The sequence below is a fragment of the Eimeria acervulina genome, genomic scaffold (genome assembly GCF_000499425.1).
Source record: "Eimeria acervulina Houghton genomic scaffold, Eah_scaff100, whole genome shotgun sequence".
NCBI classification, from domain to species: domain Eukaryota; phylum Apicomplexa; class Conoidasida; order Eucoccidiorida; family Eimeriidae; genus Eimeria; species Eimeria acervulina.
Genome location: NW_013550435.1, coordinates 1 through 17,915, shown reverse-complemented (window position 1 = coordinate 17,915; position 17,915 = coordinate 1). Strand labels below are relative to the sequence as shown.

Genomic DNA, 17,915 nt, shown 5'->3' with positions numbered 1-17,915 from the left:
GGCCCTTGAGTCACTGTGCGAAGGGCGGCAGGGACTGGACGAAATGCCAGCTCCCCTTACGGAAGCAAGATGTTCGCTTCCTTTTGGGAAGCCTAACCGTCCTAAGCAGTTCACAATGATTCTCGGCCAAGATAGCAGACACGAATTACATTCGGTAGCGGTGTTTGGCTTTTCGGTGCAGGCGCGAACAGAGAGCCATATCATCACAACTGTACATGGGGCATAGCATTGATTAGACGTGAAAAGAGCCTCCAAAAGAATATCTTTCGAAGCGTTTCTTCAGTTTTCTACCCGCCGATAATGAGGACTGGCCAGGATATTCCCTTTGATGTGGAGACGACAAAGCGCTGGGAGCATCCTCGCATCGGAACAATCGCAGTGTCCACAACCTATGAAGTGTTGTTACAGCAACCGCAAGCCATGAAGCCGTCTCTGGCGCCTAAAGCCCGAGTGTGTTTCTGGAGATCGCTTGTGAGAAGCAATTCCTCAGGGATATCCAAAGATCACTTCAACTCAGCAGCCTGGCCAACAAGGGCAAGCAGGAACTGCCATCTTCACAGCCACCGCTTCGCGGACTAGCGCGTAGCATTGACTACTCGTGAAGGTGCTTCACCTGACAAACATTGATTTTTGGGGACACTCCTGAAGGTTCTTGGTACTTTATATGTCCACCATATAACTCTGTTGGTTAATGGAGATTGTTCAGAACTTGTCTCCTGTCTGAGGGGAGACCAACCACTACGTAGCTCACCGCATGGGAACTAGCGCAGTACCCACAGCCCATCCAGCAAAAACTGTTATCCAGCAAAAACAAAAAAAACCAACGCAAAATGCCTCCTCCGCTGCCGACTGTACAAGCATGTGGGTATCGCAATGCAGGGCAATCAAAGAATTTCTTCCTCTTCTGGAGTTGCACTTGCGTCTTCACAGTGCACCCGGACAGCCACAGTTGCAATAGGCTGCTTGGTTTTCGACGCGGCACAACACATGTGACTCTACTTAAGAAAAGATGCCGCTTTTCCGAAGCATATTCGAACTGTAGAAGATATTCGACGTTCCCTGCGATGGACGTTCTTCTCCACTGCGGCGAAAGAACAGGCTATGAATGGTAATCATAAGAAAACCTAAAGGCAGCTATTGACGTTTGATGGCTCCACCAAGGAGCATCAGCCCCTCATGAGCAGGAATCCAATGATAGGCTAAGAGCTTCTGTATCAACGTTTCACACATACCGGAGATAGGCAATGCATAGCCATGGCCTTCGTTTCGCCCCAAGCAGCATCATGAGTTATGCACAGTTATGTTGTAGATTTCTCCAAAAGTAGCTGACCTCCCTTCCTGTCCCTACGCATCTTTGGCAAAGCGGCACACAGCCACGGGGATAGTGCGGATGAGTTGCAGCCCCACTCAGTGCAACCCTCGCTACAAGGCGAGATACGCGAAGATCTCAAAGCCGCGCTTCGACGTGTTCTCTAGCAGTGTAGACAACTGTTAACAGCTGACTTGGTATTCAGTCCTCAGTCTGCCCAGGTGCAGAAATACTTGTACTTACCTCCTGCAGACCATGCTCTAACCAGTGTTCGCGCACACTGTTGACCAGCATTGCGAAGCGGCGGAGTGATGCGTTGGCAAGTGATGATTGCAGCGGATCTATCCGTTGTTTCATTCTAAGGTCTATGATAATTGAGGAATACAGTATAATATTCAACTTTACCCCTGCGACGCTGGCACGCAAAACCTGAGCAGCCGCTTGTGAGCGGATACAGGCAGTAGCAGACGCCCGCTGCATGCACTGCGTGCGAAATGGCGAAGTGAAACAAAGTTAAAAAATAACTTAACTTCTTCGTGAGCTCAGCCATATTCATGCTTTCTGGGACGTTGGCATCTTGAGTAACCGAACTCAGATTCCAGTCTTCTCCCAGGCAGCCAGCTGCGAGCAATCGCTTCGTCGGATCAAGTATATGGAATGCAACAACTCCCATAGATCCTTGCGTACTTCCTTTACATTGGTTTGAATTCAACTTGGCAGTCGTATTTTGCGTCGCATGCCCCGTAAGTGGCTCCTCGACATTGGTTGGCGTTCCTGCTGGCAGGGAGCTTCCGCCTTTTCAAGTATTGGAGACACTCTGTCTCATGTTGTTCCTTCAACAGTGTAAAGCAAGGAAAAAGTGACATTAATCTTCTGCCTCGCTGTATGGAGTTCGGGGATACAAACGGTTTCTTCCCAGCCTTGGGACCTGGAAGCGACAAGGACCTCTAGCCTGTTTTGCTCAACCGCTGGCGACACCGCTGGTCTCAGGCTGCCACAAGCATAGGAACAGTTCTCCGTATTGCCGTATATTTTAGCTTGGCTTAGTTGCGCATACCTCAGGAGGTGCCATCCCCTGTGAGCTGCCAGGACTTCGTTAAAATGTCGTCTTCTCCATCTCCCTCTCCAGTCTCAGCTGGGAGCGACAACTCCACAGACTGCTTTCAAGATGCAGTTTCCCAACAGTTGAGCTTGGATGCAGCGGCGCAGGATGCGTCCCTGATGCCGAGCGAAGCCCTGGCGTACACGCCGCAGCAATCAGAGATACTGAAGGCAAGGTTTCCGGTTAATCATGAGATTCGTCGTGCTGTGCTGTCGTGAAAAGTTACAATTCACGTTTTGGAGGTACCCAGGAGATGAATGCTCATGCAGTTTGGAACAGCCGATTGTTGATGCTAAAGGGTGAAGTCTCAGTAGACTTTGTTGTGATTCGGCCCTCTTGCAGCCCAACCCGGGAGGCCGTCCGGTACGTTTAATATTCGGCGACTTGGATTTGCTGCCTCATGAGATCGAAGGCCTGTCCGATGTGAGACGGGAAATGGAAGACGACAAGGAATTGCGGGAATCTCCTGTCTTTGCAGACGAACGATACACGCTTCGCTTCCTTCAAGGGTAGGGGGTCCCAAACAAGGCAGTGCCTCCCTAACTTTTCCTGCATCTTCCCCCGCTGAGCATCGACTTGCAAAGACGCCTTTTCCTGTGTCCTTTACTGGGTGTGGGCAAATGCCTTATTTCAGAAATGACTGGGATACTGCCCGTTGTATATCCGACATGAAGAGACACCTTCAATGGCGAGCAAAGAACTTGCCGACACACCGCGTTGCCGTAGAGCATTTGTTGGTAAGTAACGAATTCCAATTCCATCCTTTGAGTTGTATATTGTCTGTGTTACATGCCGCCAATAAGCGTATATCTGCGTTTGTCCCCTGCATGGGATCTAGTCATCTGTTCTTATACTTGTGGGACGAGCCAGAGTTCAGCATGAGAGCGTTTTTAGCCACAGCGGCAGAACAAAGGATTGCATAGATTATTTAACTTTGTTTGGGGTTCCCAACTCGATACCTTTCAACACTAAACCCCAACACGGCGAGAAGGGTAGGCCGGATTTCAGGTTGATAGGGCGAAACCCAACTGGTGCCTCCTCCGCTTTGTTCTTTGCTGTAGCCTAAAGGTTTTATTTACATTCACGGAAGAGATCATGCACTGCGGCCGATTCTGGTGATTCGCTGCAAGCACCTTATAGATTCTCAAGTGGTGAGTTTCAAGAAGTTCATCCTTGTCAGTTTTCCGTGCATCTAAGGCCCCAGCCTGTCCAATGGTTGTATTGCATGTGAACGCAGGCAGCAAGCGAGCTAGTGTGCTAATTGTACAATTAAATCACCTAAAAATATTCCGAGGGTTCGACACTCACTGCTTTGTGCTAAGGGTGTGTTATGCGTGTAGGGAGACGTTATGCTGGTTGTTATCTACTGGCTCGGTTAGTCACAAGTAATCTGCATTTTCCCTTCATCTGTATCTGATGCACAAAGCATTAACACGGGAATAGCAGCGCCAGGCTTGACCCTTTTGGTTGTTGTATTGCTTTCTAGTGGCAGTTGCAGATTTCAACTGATCCAGTTGTCATGCAGAATGAATGGACAGCAGTTGCTCAAATGGCATTTGCGTTTTCAGCATAGATCCTTGTGCTGTCTCAGAATTTACTCTGGGGAAGCTGCTGGTGAAGAACAAAGTGGAACAATGGCGGGTGATTGTTGATTTAGAGGACTGCAGCATTACGAGCACGCCAATAGGCATTCTGAAGCAAGTTTGTGACACGCTGACTGTGAGTACTACCTATTTAGATATTCGTCACCTTCTTATTGGCCGCGAATACAGGCGGAGAAACCAACGCAGGTGTTGTAGCTATTCAGAAGGGGCTGTGGTAACCATTCACAATTGCCATACCGCTTGAGCACTGCGCATCAAAAGCTATTTGCCTGTCGCAATTTCGATCACCGATGTGTTACTAGTATGCTCTTTTTCTCAATCAAGCACCAGGAAGTACATGACATGTGATAGATGGATTCCACAATATTTCCTGCTGCTCGCTACGCATGTGTAACGGTCGAGGTAATACCAGAGGAGTGAGACAAGACGGATTCACTAGCTCTCTAACTACTTGTCTTTCCTTCGAAGGGGCTTCTTGCGATTTCGTCTGTGGCACAGAGGAACTACCGGGGCAGGCTATATGGAATGCTGATCCTGAACGCCGGTTTTGTATTCCGAAGTATATGGCAGCTGGTGTCCGTAGTGCTGCCGGAGAGAACAAAGTCAAAGATAAAGCTGACGCCGTCTTGTACTGATGTGAGGAACTCTTCGGGCTTCGCGGGCCCGGCTCAGTCTTCCCGAGCAGTTGCACACGTCTCCCTATCTCTGACGCGGGACAGAGAAGCATGTCTCCGTACAGATAGTACTCAATTTTGCCACCAGAAACGCACTTCTCGTATATTTTGCAGCTAGCATTTTGACTGGATTTTGCAGGATGATTTCCTGGCATCAGTTAATCAGAATCAAATTGAAGGTAAGCAGCTTTCATGCATTCCTCCAGACTCTGGTCCTCTTCTTACAGTAGGCGCTGCATTATGTTAAAGTGGAGGGAACTTTTGACTAATACTATTTCATATCACCTCGAGCTCTTGCGCTTGTGGCCGTGCTCTGCAGAAAGATATGGAGGCACCTGCTCCAACGTCAAGGATTTCTCGTGGCCGGTGATGCCTCCCGGCCCGTTTGGCGGCTAGCCATCGTCGAAGTGACCTCTGCTCGTGCGCGTATTTTTTTGTTGCCTGCCCTTACTGATCTTCGGAAGAAAAGACGTCGTGGTTGCCACAAGCAACTCCGGCAGCTGCTGTAGTGTTCGGTTACACTTTTACGGTGAGCAGAGGCCGTTAACGGCCGCCGTAGCGCAGAGCGGAAGTGACTGTTTTTTTCTGGACCCTGACGGTCTTAGGAAGTTGTTTACTTCAGCAAAGGATGTCCCGACACTGTGGCAGTGCATGCAGTACTGTGTGGCAGGAGAGCAACAGCCGACTAAACGCCGCCTAGAAATATGCTGAACACTTCGACCATACGAAGGTCACGGAAGGTTCATACTGTTGCTTCTACACCAGCACATTCTGGCCCCAGAACGGCCTGCTGACCTCCTGTTCCCCGTGGTGTTCTCGGGTCATTACGGCACTGCGCCACTAGGAATTTTCGCTCTTGCTAAAATGATGAAACAAGCTGTGGGGGGCATATGCGTCCCCCGCAGAGAATGACTGAACTACTGTGGACAGCAAACACCTGGAGAATTACTGTGGTACATACAAGCCCAGACTCTACCACAGCACAAGCAGGAAGCACACTTCTGTTCAAGCCAACAGCATCAAACCGCTGCGGTTGCAATGGACCACACCGGGCCTTCTCGCGGTTATGTGCGCCCGATCGTCTGTTTACGTATCACAGGCGTTCCTAGGAGGGAGTTCACCAAGTCTTAGGGGTAAACAACAATCCCTGGACCTCATCTCCTTGGGAATATACCCAAGCCCTCAAAATCCCCCCTGAGATTTGCGTTTCCGAGGGGCCAATGGCGACTGCAAAAGTGGGTCGGACGACCGACAGCCCATGCTGCTGCCTTTGAGGATGCTTGGACCCTCCCCGTCCGGTGTTAATGCTTTGCTAACTGAAACAGACGTTACTTTGGTTTGCCCCCCAAAAGGCTGTTGCAGTTGCTGCTGCTTCAGCTGCTTCTGAGCTTCCGTAGGCTCCTGCGGGGCGGACTGCTCCTGAGGCTGCAGGCATATGTCGATTGCCTTGTAGAGGGCCTTTTCTTTCAATATAGCTAGCTCACCAAGGAGCAAGTAATACTGTCTCCACCACATGCAGCTGCCCTTGCCTCCTTGAAAAAGTACCTCCTGCTGCTCCAGATGCAGATGCGGAGCGCAGCTGCAACTGCAGCTATACACCGGAAGTGCGCCCTTCTCCACGCGTTCACTGGCAGCAGCAGCCGCTGTTGCTGTTGTGACACGGTGGCCGGGAAAGTCCCTCTGCAGCACCTTTAGGAGCAGTTGCTGTCTCAACGCTGTCTGCATTTTCACCAAACATCCTTTGACTTGCTGCAGCTTCTCCCCCGCTACAGTTATGAGCGCTAAACGTCGACCAGCCATTCCCCTACTGCTGTTGCTGGTGCACGTGCATTTGCTGCTGTGGGTGCTGCAGCAATCCGAGTCAGAGAGCGCTGACACCGTTGCACTGCATTTCAGCTGACGGCCAGATGTCATTTTGGACACCCATTTGCTGTCGTCCCGAGCGGGCGGCCCTACTGACAGATAATCAATCTTGTCGCCGTCTCTATGGTGGCGTTCCAACAGCCGGCGCTGCTGCAGCAGCAGCTGCAGCGCCCGCTTGCATGAACACCTGGACGGCTTCGCAGCAGCAACTGCGCATATGCGCAGCAGTTGCTCCTCATAAGGTTCCAGCTCTATTTCTGATAGCTCAGTACCCTCTGAAATGGTGACGGGGTTTTCTACTTCACTGCAACACGCACTGCAGAAGTCAGTGCCAGCTACTGCGGTTGGCTGCTCCCTTGCAGCTGGTTGTGCTTCATCTCCTGTTATGCAGGAAGTCTCGCTTAATGCAGGACTTAGCTGTGAGCGTCGCGGCCTTTTCAGCTGTCGCTGGGAGGAGGCTGTAGCACACCCCTGTTTACAGGACGAAGAGGACGCAATGGCTGAGAAGTTTGTCCTTTTCTGGCATGATGCATCATCATCCTCATCGCAGTGCCCTACTACTGGTGGTACTGCTGCTCCGGGTGCCCGTGCATGCTCCGTTGAAAGCAGTGGGCGCCTCAGGTGCACTCTGTACCGCTGTACCTCCAGAAACTTATCGAAGTGACTGCGAAATGCTGCTTCCAAGTACTTCATCTCAAAGACAGCATCTGAACCAGGCCCGTGTTGCATCCAAGTGGGCTGACATTGCTCCTGCTGCAGTTGCTGCTGCAGCAGCTGTAGCGCATCAAATGCATCCGCCAAAGGGCACTCCACCATGCCCCCTCTGAAAATGGTTTGGTCCCCTGCCAATGGTACGCCTGATGGCTCCAAGTTTGCTGCTTTTGCTGCTTTCCAGTCCTGCATACACTGCTGCTCCAACTGCTGCTGCTCCTGTTTATCGATTACCTGCAGCATGCATAACACAGCAGTAAGCTCCAGGGGGGTGCAGTTTCACCTTTCTACATCCACGGTAAAAACGAAAAATCGTGAGTGGCACGAACAGAAGAGGAAATGCCTCTCCACAAGAGCAGCTGAGCACTTACGGTTATTAGGGGCATTCGCTGTTGCATGAACACTTCCTGCTGCAGCAGTTGCTGCTGCACCGCCAGCGGGAAGCTGCACCGCAGCAGCTGGAGCAGCAGCGAATCACCGTAACAGCAGGTGGCGCACAGAGGAGAGAGGCAGGGCAAAACGACCACAATACTGTTAATGGTATCACAACCAACTCGTCCCCCACTTCTTGCACGGTGGTCGTACTGCGTGGGAACGCTCCCAGCAGGCAACTTCGTTACTATTGCTGTTGTCGAAGCAGCTGCCGTTGAATCTGCTGATGGTCCATGCCGCCTAATGGGGCGAGATAATCTCTTCCGCTGCAGCTGCTGCTGCCCGTGGCGGCAAAACTGCAGTTCTACCCCATGAACCCTGGAATAGGGAATCGAGGGCAACAGATCCGCCAACGCAGCCGCCGCACCACCAATGCACACAGTACAGCTGCTGCTGCCACCGTTGCTGCTGCTGTTGAGTTGAACACACCGGTTCTGTTGCTTGCAGGAGCACTGATATGGCATCCTTACGGCTGCATTTTCTTTTCCTGATGCTGCTCCTCCTCCTGTAGTGTGTCTCTGTCTGTCGAACCCCACCATGTTGACATCTCTGAAGTGCACCAATAGTGCCTCTGTACGGGCTGCTGCGATGGCCTGTTCCTGCGGCTCTTGCATCAATGACCCCCTTTCTAACAGCTGGTCCAGCTGGAAAGCAGAAAATACGCGGCGAAGCAGCAGCAACTGCTGCTGAGGGTGAGCTGCACTCATCAGCTCCACGCGGGTAGCAGCTGTTTCTGTTTGCTCACTACAGCCACGGTACAGCGGATAGCAGCACCCAGAGCAACAGCAAGGCATCTTGTGCTGCTGCTGCTGCTGTGTAGTTGCCTTCCGCCGAGACACGGGATGCTGCAGCATAGAGACTGCTGCAACGAAAATCTGCGCCATTTGCTGAATCCGACCAGCAGCAGCAATCCTGCGACAGCAACACATCCACTTGTAAACCTAAATTCGTACAACATTTGGATAATCATCAAGCAGATCCACCGGTGAAACGGGTTAGCAAGGGCAGCTGCATCGCGAACAGAGTTGCTCCAATGTAAAAAGCATCCTGTTCAGGGACAAAACACTTCAAGCCGACTCACGAATGTAGGATTCTGTCGGTACGGCTGCTGGCAATACCCTTCAGCAGCAGCAACTGCAATCGTTGCTTCTGCTGTACATCTTTGGCATGCTGCTGAGCAGTTTCCAGCAACCATCTGCTGCCTTCACAGCGTCGGCTCTCCAGTCCTGATTTCTGGTGCAGCAGCAGTCCACTCTGTCGCTGACGGAGCTCCAGTCTCCTCGTCTCTTGCTCCTCCCGCCACTCCAAGAGCTCCAGATTCTGTAGCTGCCTTTGCTTGTCTCGCAGCTCGCGTCTGACTTGCTGTGCCTTGCTGTCAAGTGCAGAACTCCTCCCTACTCCAGCTGCGGAGAACTGTTCTACTGCAACTGCTGCAGTTGCTTCCTTCAGCAACGTTTGCTGCCTCTTATTCTCTGCCCAATATTGTAAAGAGAGCTGTTGCACGAGCTCATCATGTTCCTGAAGATGTTGGTGCTCCAACAGCCGTGCTGCGTCCTCAACAAGCTTTGCTTCAGTCACCATACATTCTCCGTGCTGCTGCTGTAGCAGCGCAACTAGCTGCAGTTGCTGCTGAAGCAGCAGCCCTTGCTGCTGGTGTTGCAGCATCAGCTGCAGCATTTGCAGAGTCTCCTGCTTTGTAGCCTCTAATGCTCGCAGCAATTCTTGCCTTTGCCTCTGAAGCTTACTAGGGTGTCGTCGCCGCTGCTGCTGTTGCGCCTGAAGTTCCTGTAATTTCCCCTGTAGCAACGCAAGCTGCCACTGCAGCTGCTTCTTCTGCATCTGCATGCTGTCTTCACCATTGCACTCTCCTGCCGCATTAGCCGAGTCGGCAACAAGAGGTGTCACGGCATGTTGCTGAGTGCTACTTAACTCCCGCTGCTGCTGATGCCGCTGTTGCGCCTCAGTTTCCGGAACCTTCTGGTAGATAAAACCCACATGGCTTTCTGCACTTGTGCCCATGCGCATGCTTAGCTGAAACGCACACGCAGCACTGAACTCAGAGTCATGCGGTCCACATAGTTGAAACTCAGATCTGTCTATCAGCCACTGAAGTTAATATATTTGAGGAAATAGTGTTGAATGCTTACTCGGGTCGCAAGGATGGCGTGCATCCCAAAACTGGAGATCAGGTCCCCGTGGAAGGAGACAAACACAAAGGTAGTCTTGCTCCTGCAAAACAGACCAAACCCCAAACCTTGAGCATAGGCCGTCGAACTTTGCTTCCTTTTAACGCCATAACCTCATTTCCCACTGGAAAAACTTCCAACCAGCAACGTCCCCAGATCCCAACCCCCCAGATCGGCGCTACATCCCAGATAGCTGTTCCATCATTTGCTTTCTTAAAAGGATCCCCCTCACACTCCCACAAGACAAAGATTTCCCCGAATATTTGTCTTCCTGTCTTACAGTCAAACACCAGTCCTGAGCAACGGGACTTACTGGTTGAAGAGCCGAACAGTGTGTGCCACTACCCACGGAGGCATCGCCAGGTCAAATGAGAAAACGTGAGAAATGCCTTCGAGGGAAGAAAGACGGGAGCAATCAAATACGCAAAAAGCTGCGTTAAACCCGAACGTTGTCTCCAACAGACGACGCTCAGCGTGGCCCGCACCTACAGTAGAAGCAACTGCCGCTGTTGACGACGCAGATGCATCTGGGTATTCACGGTTCTCGGAAACAAAAGAGGCGCCGCCCAAAGCTCCTATTCCTCCGCGACCCCCTCTTTGAACGAGTCCATGATCTGTTGCCCGTGGGGTTGCTCCAGGGGCACTGACTGCAATAGGCTGACATAAGTCACTCAGAGCAGCATCGATAAACTCCTCCGTATGATGCCAGTTAAGCTGAACCCCCAGGTACAACTGCTGCAGCAGCAGGAGATCAACGAGTGCTGCAACACACAAGCATGACTGAAAATTCCGTGTCGTACAAAGTGAAGCTTAAGCTTTGCTCTTCGCGCTGTATGCCGCATACAGGTAGGGCTTGCATACACAAATGATTGATGACGGAAATCGAATACACGTTCGAATCCAACTCCAAACCAAGTGTGAAAGTACAGCCGAAAGCTGCCGCTGCCAACGAAGGGACTCCGCTCCCGCTGAGCAACACCACAGACACAAATTAATGCGATATTATTATACAGCTACATCTTGCTGCGCGTTACAGCGCCGCATGTATATCCCATGCAAATCTCGAGACCCCGAAGCACCTGATGTGAAGCAACATCTCACGGAAGTGCTTATGAACCATCAGTAGCAGCATCATATAGAGGTATCGCTAATGCTGCAGCATCAGCGACAGGTGCAGAAACACCAGAACCTAGAGCAAAAGTAGCAGCACCTGGCAAAAGCAAACCGGACCTGCCAATGTCGAGGAAGGTAGAGTGTTCGTTGAGCCCGAAGTGCTTGTTTAGCAGAGAAAACAACTTAAATAAAGAAGATACAGAGCTTTCTCCATACGCTCCTGTGGGAGGTGAAAGCGACAGCAGCATCAAACGAATCAGCAATAGTTCCAACGGTGGAAAAGGAAGAAACAGCAGAACGCACACGGGCACCCAAAGTCTTAGCACAACGCTATGAACAAAGAGCGGGTGCGTCAGCTTCAAAACTAGCAGCAATATCAAGGTAACGAAGAAAAGATTAGGGGCATCGAAAGGACGATCTGCAACTCACCTTCAACACTGGTTGTAATTTTCATTATGGGCTTCTTCTGAAGTGATTTAACCTCTGCCAAGAAACCCTCGCGCAAAACCGCAGGCATCCGTGGGATCGACGATCCCCAACGGGCTACTTCTACACCAGATGCTGCGGAGGAGTGTTCAGCTTCAGCCCTACCAACAGCAACTGCTGATGAGGAGAAAGAACGGACTTCCGATTCCTGTGCATCCTTCCCTGCTTGATGCGCAGCTGCCTCTGATGCACGTGCCGTTTCTACATCACCAGCGGTGTCTCCCTCTAACGCAGGCGCTGCATTGCAAGCTGCTAATGCTGATGCCTCTGCTCCCCGTGGCATCACAGGTGCAATTCTATGCGATGTTCCGTGCATTCGGATTATCCGTTGTCGACACGCCGTCCCCAGTGCAGCTGCAACTTCTACGCCAACCTCCCCTGCTGCTTCTTCAGCAGCAATATCTTTCTCACCATCCATTGGAAGGCTGAAGTTCATACGAATTCCACCCTCAACCTTTGTGTGTCCATTTACTGGTGCCTCCGATGCTGGCGTTCCTGCGGCCACTGTTGCACCAACAGCAGCAGGCTGCAGTCCACAGAAAGCAGACTTTCAAAGTCCATCTGGTCCAAATAGTATATCGCCAGTACTTTCGTTATGGTGCCCCCGCATTTTTGGCTGTTGCAGCCCGACGGGCTCGGATTTTCCCGTGGCACCAGGGCGAGGCATTACCCCGCCCGCCGCTGCATCAATTCTGATCCGATTCGGACTAACTCTGGTGAAAGATGGATTTTATAAGGCAGGTGCTGCTTTGCCTCTGCACCGACCACTGCAGCAACTCACGTTGGAGCTGCAGAAGCAGACGCTGGCGCGTAAGGGTAAGTGCACGCATCAATCACGGGGACCTGAACACGAGGGGAAATTGCCGCAAGATCTGCAACAGCAACACTAACGGCGGAGAAAATGCCAGTAGTGCTGCTGAGGCGGTCCAGTCACGTCAAAACTGCAAGCAGTGAACGTAATGGCTCGACAGAAAATCGCGCCGCTGAGGGATCCTCTGCAGCCAAGAGGAGGCCTAAAACCACCGTTAAAACTGAAAAAAAAAACAAATTGACTAGTTACAATATGAAAAGACATCCAAGCAGAAGAACGGGGCCCCCCTTTGGCGTGTGTTGCGATCCGGACACTTGCATGGGGGCCCCCGAGTCCTCTGCAGCTGCCGTTGAGGCTGTCGTTGTTATTTTTTAGCCTTCCCCGCCCTTTTCTGTAAAAAGCAGTTATTTAAAGATCACGCCGTGTTAGTTGCCTGCTTGTAGTGGCTCATCAGCAGCACCGCACCTCAATGGTTGCAAGCGAACCCCTACTCTGATGGAGGCTGCTACACAGTGTGTGTGCGTCTCCACTCCCTGTCTCTAGTGCGCTTTGTGCTAAATTCAGGGATTGCAGCTAAGTTTCTATAATAATTGCCAGTTTGACTGAATGTTAAACACTGAAGGGCTTCCGCTGTGACGTGGTCCACTTGAGGTTAGTGTATACAGCGGGCTGGGGTGGCGCTCGATCATCACAAAGGAGCCCTGGGAGCAGCCATAGGATCAACAACTTAAGACAAAAGTTCCCGTGAAACACCTTCTCGCCCCGGGAGTCCGTAGTCGTCCTGCGCAGGGCGGCAAAGGGGCCTGAGGCTACTGTGGAGAGGAGGCGGCCTGCGATGAGCTGCGACGCAAATGACTGCAGCTTCTGCTGTAAGGCAGCCCCAAGTGCAAGCACTGCGAAGGCTCCCTTTGGAACATGCATCAGTAATGCAGATGCTTATTAAAACACGTTGACCTCCACAAACCGCCTGTGACCAGGAACAGTGTTGCCTGCAACCCACCTTTTTCTTAAAGCAAGGCACGCCTATGTGTGCGTGCTCACCCCGAAAAGAAAAATCGAAGAGGTACCGACAGCAACCCGCTGCTGCGGACTCTCTCAGTGGCAGGTCACTGTTCACTATTGGCCCTCTGTGCAGTTCGGTTTGTTCGGGTGCCACTTTTTGGTGCGGGCATTTCAATGGCAGTGTGCAGCATCGGTGTGCTCGTGGGCAGGGTTCAGTCCGGCCTCAAAGAATGGGCCCAGCCAGAACATGTGATGATATGGAAGTGCTGTCACGGGCTGCACAGGGATATCTACAGTTAGAAGCAAGAGTGCAGATTACGGGGCAAAATTATCAACCCAGGACAGCGCGTATCTAGAAAGACATGTGCGCTTCCAGCGGCCCAAGGAATAATGCAAGGTTTTGTGGGAGTCGTTGTATTCCACATGCTTGATCCGGCGAAGCGATTACTCGCAGGTGGCTGCCTGGAAGAAGATTGAAATCAGCGTTCGGTTATTCAAACTACCAACGTCTCAGAAATGAATAACGCTGATCTTAGGAAGGAGACAAGTCATTTTCCTCTCCGTTTCACCTCGCCATTTTGCCCGCACTGCATGCAGCAGACGCCCGCTACTGCCTGTATCTGTTTACAACAACGCTAGATTTCGGGTGCCAGCGTCCCAGGAGTGGAATAGAAGATTATAAAGCGTGCACCAATTATCATAAGCTTTAGATTCGAACGACAGATAGTTCCGTTGCATCCCTCATTTGCCAACGCATCCCTCCGCCGCTTCGTAATGCTGCTCAACTGTGTACGCGGACACTGGTTAGCGCCTGGTCTGCAGGAGGTTAATACAGGTATTTCTGCCTGCTCACAGGCTGAAGAGCGAATACCAAGTCAGTTGTTAACAGTTGTCTACACTGCTAGCGCACGCATGGAAGGGAGGCTTGGGTATCTTTTCATGTGGGGTTGCCTTGCAGCAAGATTGCAGCAAGGCGGGCTGCAACTAGTGAGAAGCGGCCTCTTTTCCGCACCATCCTCATGCCTGTGTGCCGCTTTGCCAAGGGCGCGTGAAGACTGGAATGGGTGTCAGTTACTGTTGGATAAGTCAACACCCTGAGCATACGTAGCTCGCGACGCTCCCTAGAGCGAAATGAAGACCTTGGCTAGACTTTGCTTATCTCCGGTATGCGTGAAATATGGATGCAGAAGCTCTCTAAGTCTGTCATTAGAATCCTGTTCATGAAGGACTGATGCTCCTTGATGCAACCCTCCGTCAACAGCTACCGTTAAGTTTTCTTGGGAATGTAATTCATAACCTGTCCTTTTGCCGCCCTGCGGAAGAACCTACGTCAAAGGGAATGCCGAATAGCTTCTACACTCCGAATATGCTTCGGGAAAGCGTCATCTTTTCTTAAGTAGAGTCACCTGTGTTGTGCCGCGTCGAGGACCAAGCAGCTTACTACAACTGTGGCTGCCCGTGTACACTGTGAAAACGAAAGTGCAACTCCAGACGAGTGCGCTGCATTACGGTACCCACATGTTTGTACGGTCGACAGGGGAGGAGGCACTTTGCGTTGATTGGTTTTGCTGGTTAACAGTTTTTGCTGGATAGTATGTGGATACTACGCTTGTTCCCATGCAACGAGCTGCCCAGCGGCTGGTCTCCTCTCCGACAGGAAACATGTTCTGAGCAATCTCCATTAGTCAACAGGGGGTAAGGTGGACAGCCAAGCCACCAAGGACCTTCAGAAGTTTCCCCAGAAACCTATGTTTGTCAGGTGAAGCACCTTCACGAGTAGTCAACGCTACGCGCCAGGCCGCGAAACTGTGGCTGGGGAGATTACAGTTCTTGTACGTGTTGAGCAGGCTGCTGAGCCAAAGAGTTTTTGTGCGCATTCTTGAGGAATTGCTTTGCACGACCTATTTTCAGAAACCCACTAGAATTTTGTGTCCTGGCCAGGTAACCTAATATACAATATTTCTGTGACTTCTGTCTTTCGTTGCACATGCGCCCAAGAACGAAGACCCCCCTAGTTGCTCTTTGCATTCCAGGGAGAGCTCGAGAGATTTTCGGTGATTCCCTGAACAATTTTACAAAAACTCGCGGCAACGGTTTGGTGACGTCTTTACGTTGAGAGTAAATCTATAATGCAAGTGAAAGCGCTGACCCGACGACAAACAGCAAAGGGCCTAACTAATGCACAGTGAACGTCCTCATCTGGTGGTTCTCTTGTGTGCTTGGCTGACTGTGAGGATCCGCTAGGACCAAGTTGCCTGGGTTGGAAACAACCGCAACTTTGCTTGTTGTCGCTTTGTGATTAGTGTACTTGTGCATTCTTCATTCCTTCCTGAGCTGCCGCAGGCTATCTATGAGAGTCAACCGCTGCCGACGCACTGGGCCGTCTTCCAAAAACAAGCTCCAGCGTCAAGCAAGGCAAAAGTCCTAAGTGTACACTAGGGAAACTGAAGAGCAACGAGTCGAAGGGTGCATTGCTGCATTACAAACCAATTTCACACGAGCGAAGGAAATCGAACATTTTTGACTATTTCTGCCGGGTATAGTTGCAGATGTTTCACAGGCGTACTGCTGGTATATTCAGTTTGGTCAGCCTCCTCTGCCGTTCGGAATGTCATTCCATGGTTGGTTTTAAGACTTAGAATGAATTCACGCCAGAACGTGCCTTCGGTTACTTGGCAATAAATACGATTATTGAAAAGTTGTGGAGCTCGCAACAATGAAGAGTGGACAATCAAGCAAGCCCCACTTCTGTCACTGAACACAACCGTGGGATGATGTGAGCATATTTTCTGGGTTGTGCACAACAGGACAAATGCTACCACAGCCTCTGAATCAGGTCGAAAGCACTACGGTATCCATTGACATATTCTCCCAGATTTTCCTCTAAATCCAAAGGCTCTGCAAAACCCTAGGGTTGAGAGTGTTTTCGTATGAGGTGCTGACATTTCAGAAATACAAGAGCATATTCATCGGCTGACGGGCGCATCCTAGGCCACCAGCAGACAGGCATACCCTTTCCGTTGTACTGAACTCATCCTGGCCCCCTAACGCTACGCCATTCATATTGCGCAAAACGTCTGCACGAATCGAAGCTAGAATGAATGATAGGCGTAATGCTTTACAAACGATATCCATGCGTGCCGTAGTGCTTATCGCTTCGTCCATCGTTGACCTTGAGAAAAACCGCCGCTGTGTGAGCATCTAAGGAGTAAGATGAATGCATGCAAGAAATGCATCTGGAGCCGTCGCAGATGCGCGCAGCTGCGGAACACAGTGCCAGACCAGCAGGGCGTCGGGGCAGTGCACCGAACAGGATGGTGAAATCCTCGATATACATAACTGCGACGTCCTACTGCGTCAGCCGGCAGTCATCGAGCAACTCCTGCTCTATCGAAGAATTGAAAACAGTCTGCCTCATGTGTCGGAATAACGATCAGTTTGAAGCGTGGAATGCCTGCCAAATACGTAACCTCAACACTTCCTTGTTCCCACCAGACAACGCAGATCTCCTTCTAACGCGCTGGATCACTCTACTCGTTTTTCATGGAGTGACTCCAGTGCGAGGCGAATATCTTGTGCTTTTTCGACTTTTTGATTTGGTGAGAGAACTTTACAACCAGCGCGTCACCAGCAAAGGCTCTGAGACCGACGAGTTTACTCAGATCAGGGAACGCGATTGCCCAACAGACCCTGTGAAGCCGTTGCATTGCAGTGATGCCCTAGCTTGACACCTTCACGCAGGAGTTTGTCTGTGGGCTACCAAGCTGTGCAAAGTCTCTCGCGGTGGCACGTGACGGAGAAAAGGGCAATAGGAGGAATTCCATACTGCGGCAACCCGACCCTGACGGACCCACGGAACATTTCGCATGGATTGCGAGCTCCACTGATTGGCAAAAATGGTGATGCTTCCCCAATTGACGCCTTCAGCTATGAGCTCAGTGTGTTCCACACGCGCTCAGACCCCTCGTGCGCAAGCACGTCACATACATCTTACACTTTGCCCTCTTGTTAGGTATCAACCTTCCAAATTCGCATCTTCAGTTCCCTACATCTTTTCATGAAACTCAGGAGCTGCCTGCATCAATATCTGCCTGGACTTTGCATTCCACCGTATAACGGTGCGCCAATCCAAATCCGACGGCCTGCGAGAGTGAGGCCCCTCAAAAAACTAGCTATGGAGTGTAAAAACAAATTAAAGTATACTAGTAGCAAAAATTTCAATGTTGCGGCGTAGGGGAGGCGCCCCAACTTGTACATCGGCAGCAGAACCGTGATGGGGCCCTCCCTGCCTTCGAGTGACGCTCAAATCTGCGTCTTGAACCAGACCACTGTGGCGGTCACCTTACTCTGCCAACCTGATACACACTACCATACAGCTAGACACTTTGTTTTTTGGTCTTCGAATAAATTTTTCAAGCTTTTAATGTGCTTTTCAATGAATTTTCAAGAAAGTTGAAGTGGTCTTTCTCTTGAACCCTTCAGGTCCTCTGCAGTTTAGCCCAGGCTGCGAGCACTCGGTCACATTCCGTGTCGGAATATTCCCCTGCGCGGCCACGGGGTAAGGGTCTTTTGTGACAGTTTTCCATTGAAATGGCGAATCCCTCACTTTTTCCTAAACTTGT

The 17,915-nt window shown here is 51.0% G+C and overlaps 2 protein-coding genes across 2 annotated transcripts; one reads left to right on the top strand and one right to left on the bottom strand.

The window, feature by feature from the left end:
• Positions 1-2,410: 2,410 nt before the first annotated feature.
• On the top strand, positions 2,411-5,085 carry EAH_00016060 (hypothetical protein, conserved; the record flags this gene model as incomplete). Its single annotated transcript, XM_013397852.1, has 7 exons — positions 2,411-2,593; positions 2,754-2,920; positions 3,046-3,148; positions 3,752-3,785; positions 4,003-4,130; positions 4,829-4,868; positions 5,009-5,085. 7 exons carry the CDS (start codon positions 2,411-2,413, stop codon positions 5,083-5,085), a joined length of 732 nt encoding a protein of 243 aa, XP_013253306.1.
• A 786-nt stretch (positions 5,086-5,871) lies between these two features.
• Positions 5,872-11,898, bottom strand: EAH_00016050 (hypothetical protein, conserved; the record flags this gene model as incomplete). Its single annotated transcript, XM_013397851.1, has 9 exons — positions 5,872-7,497; positions 7,635-8,607; positions 8,777-9,726; positions 9,843-9,924; positions 10,195-10,642; positions 10,743-10,849; positions 11,112-11,214; positions 11,424-11,477; positions 11,586-11,898. The coding sequence occupies 9 exons, from the start codon at positions 11,896-11,898 to the stop codon at positions 5,872-5,874; spliced, it is 4,656 nt and encodes a 1,551-aa protein (XP_013253305.1).
• Positions 11,899-17,915: the final 6,017 nt, after the last annotated feature.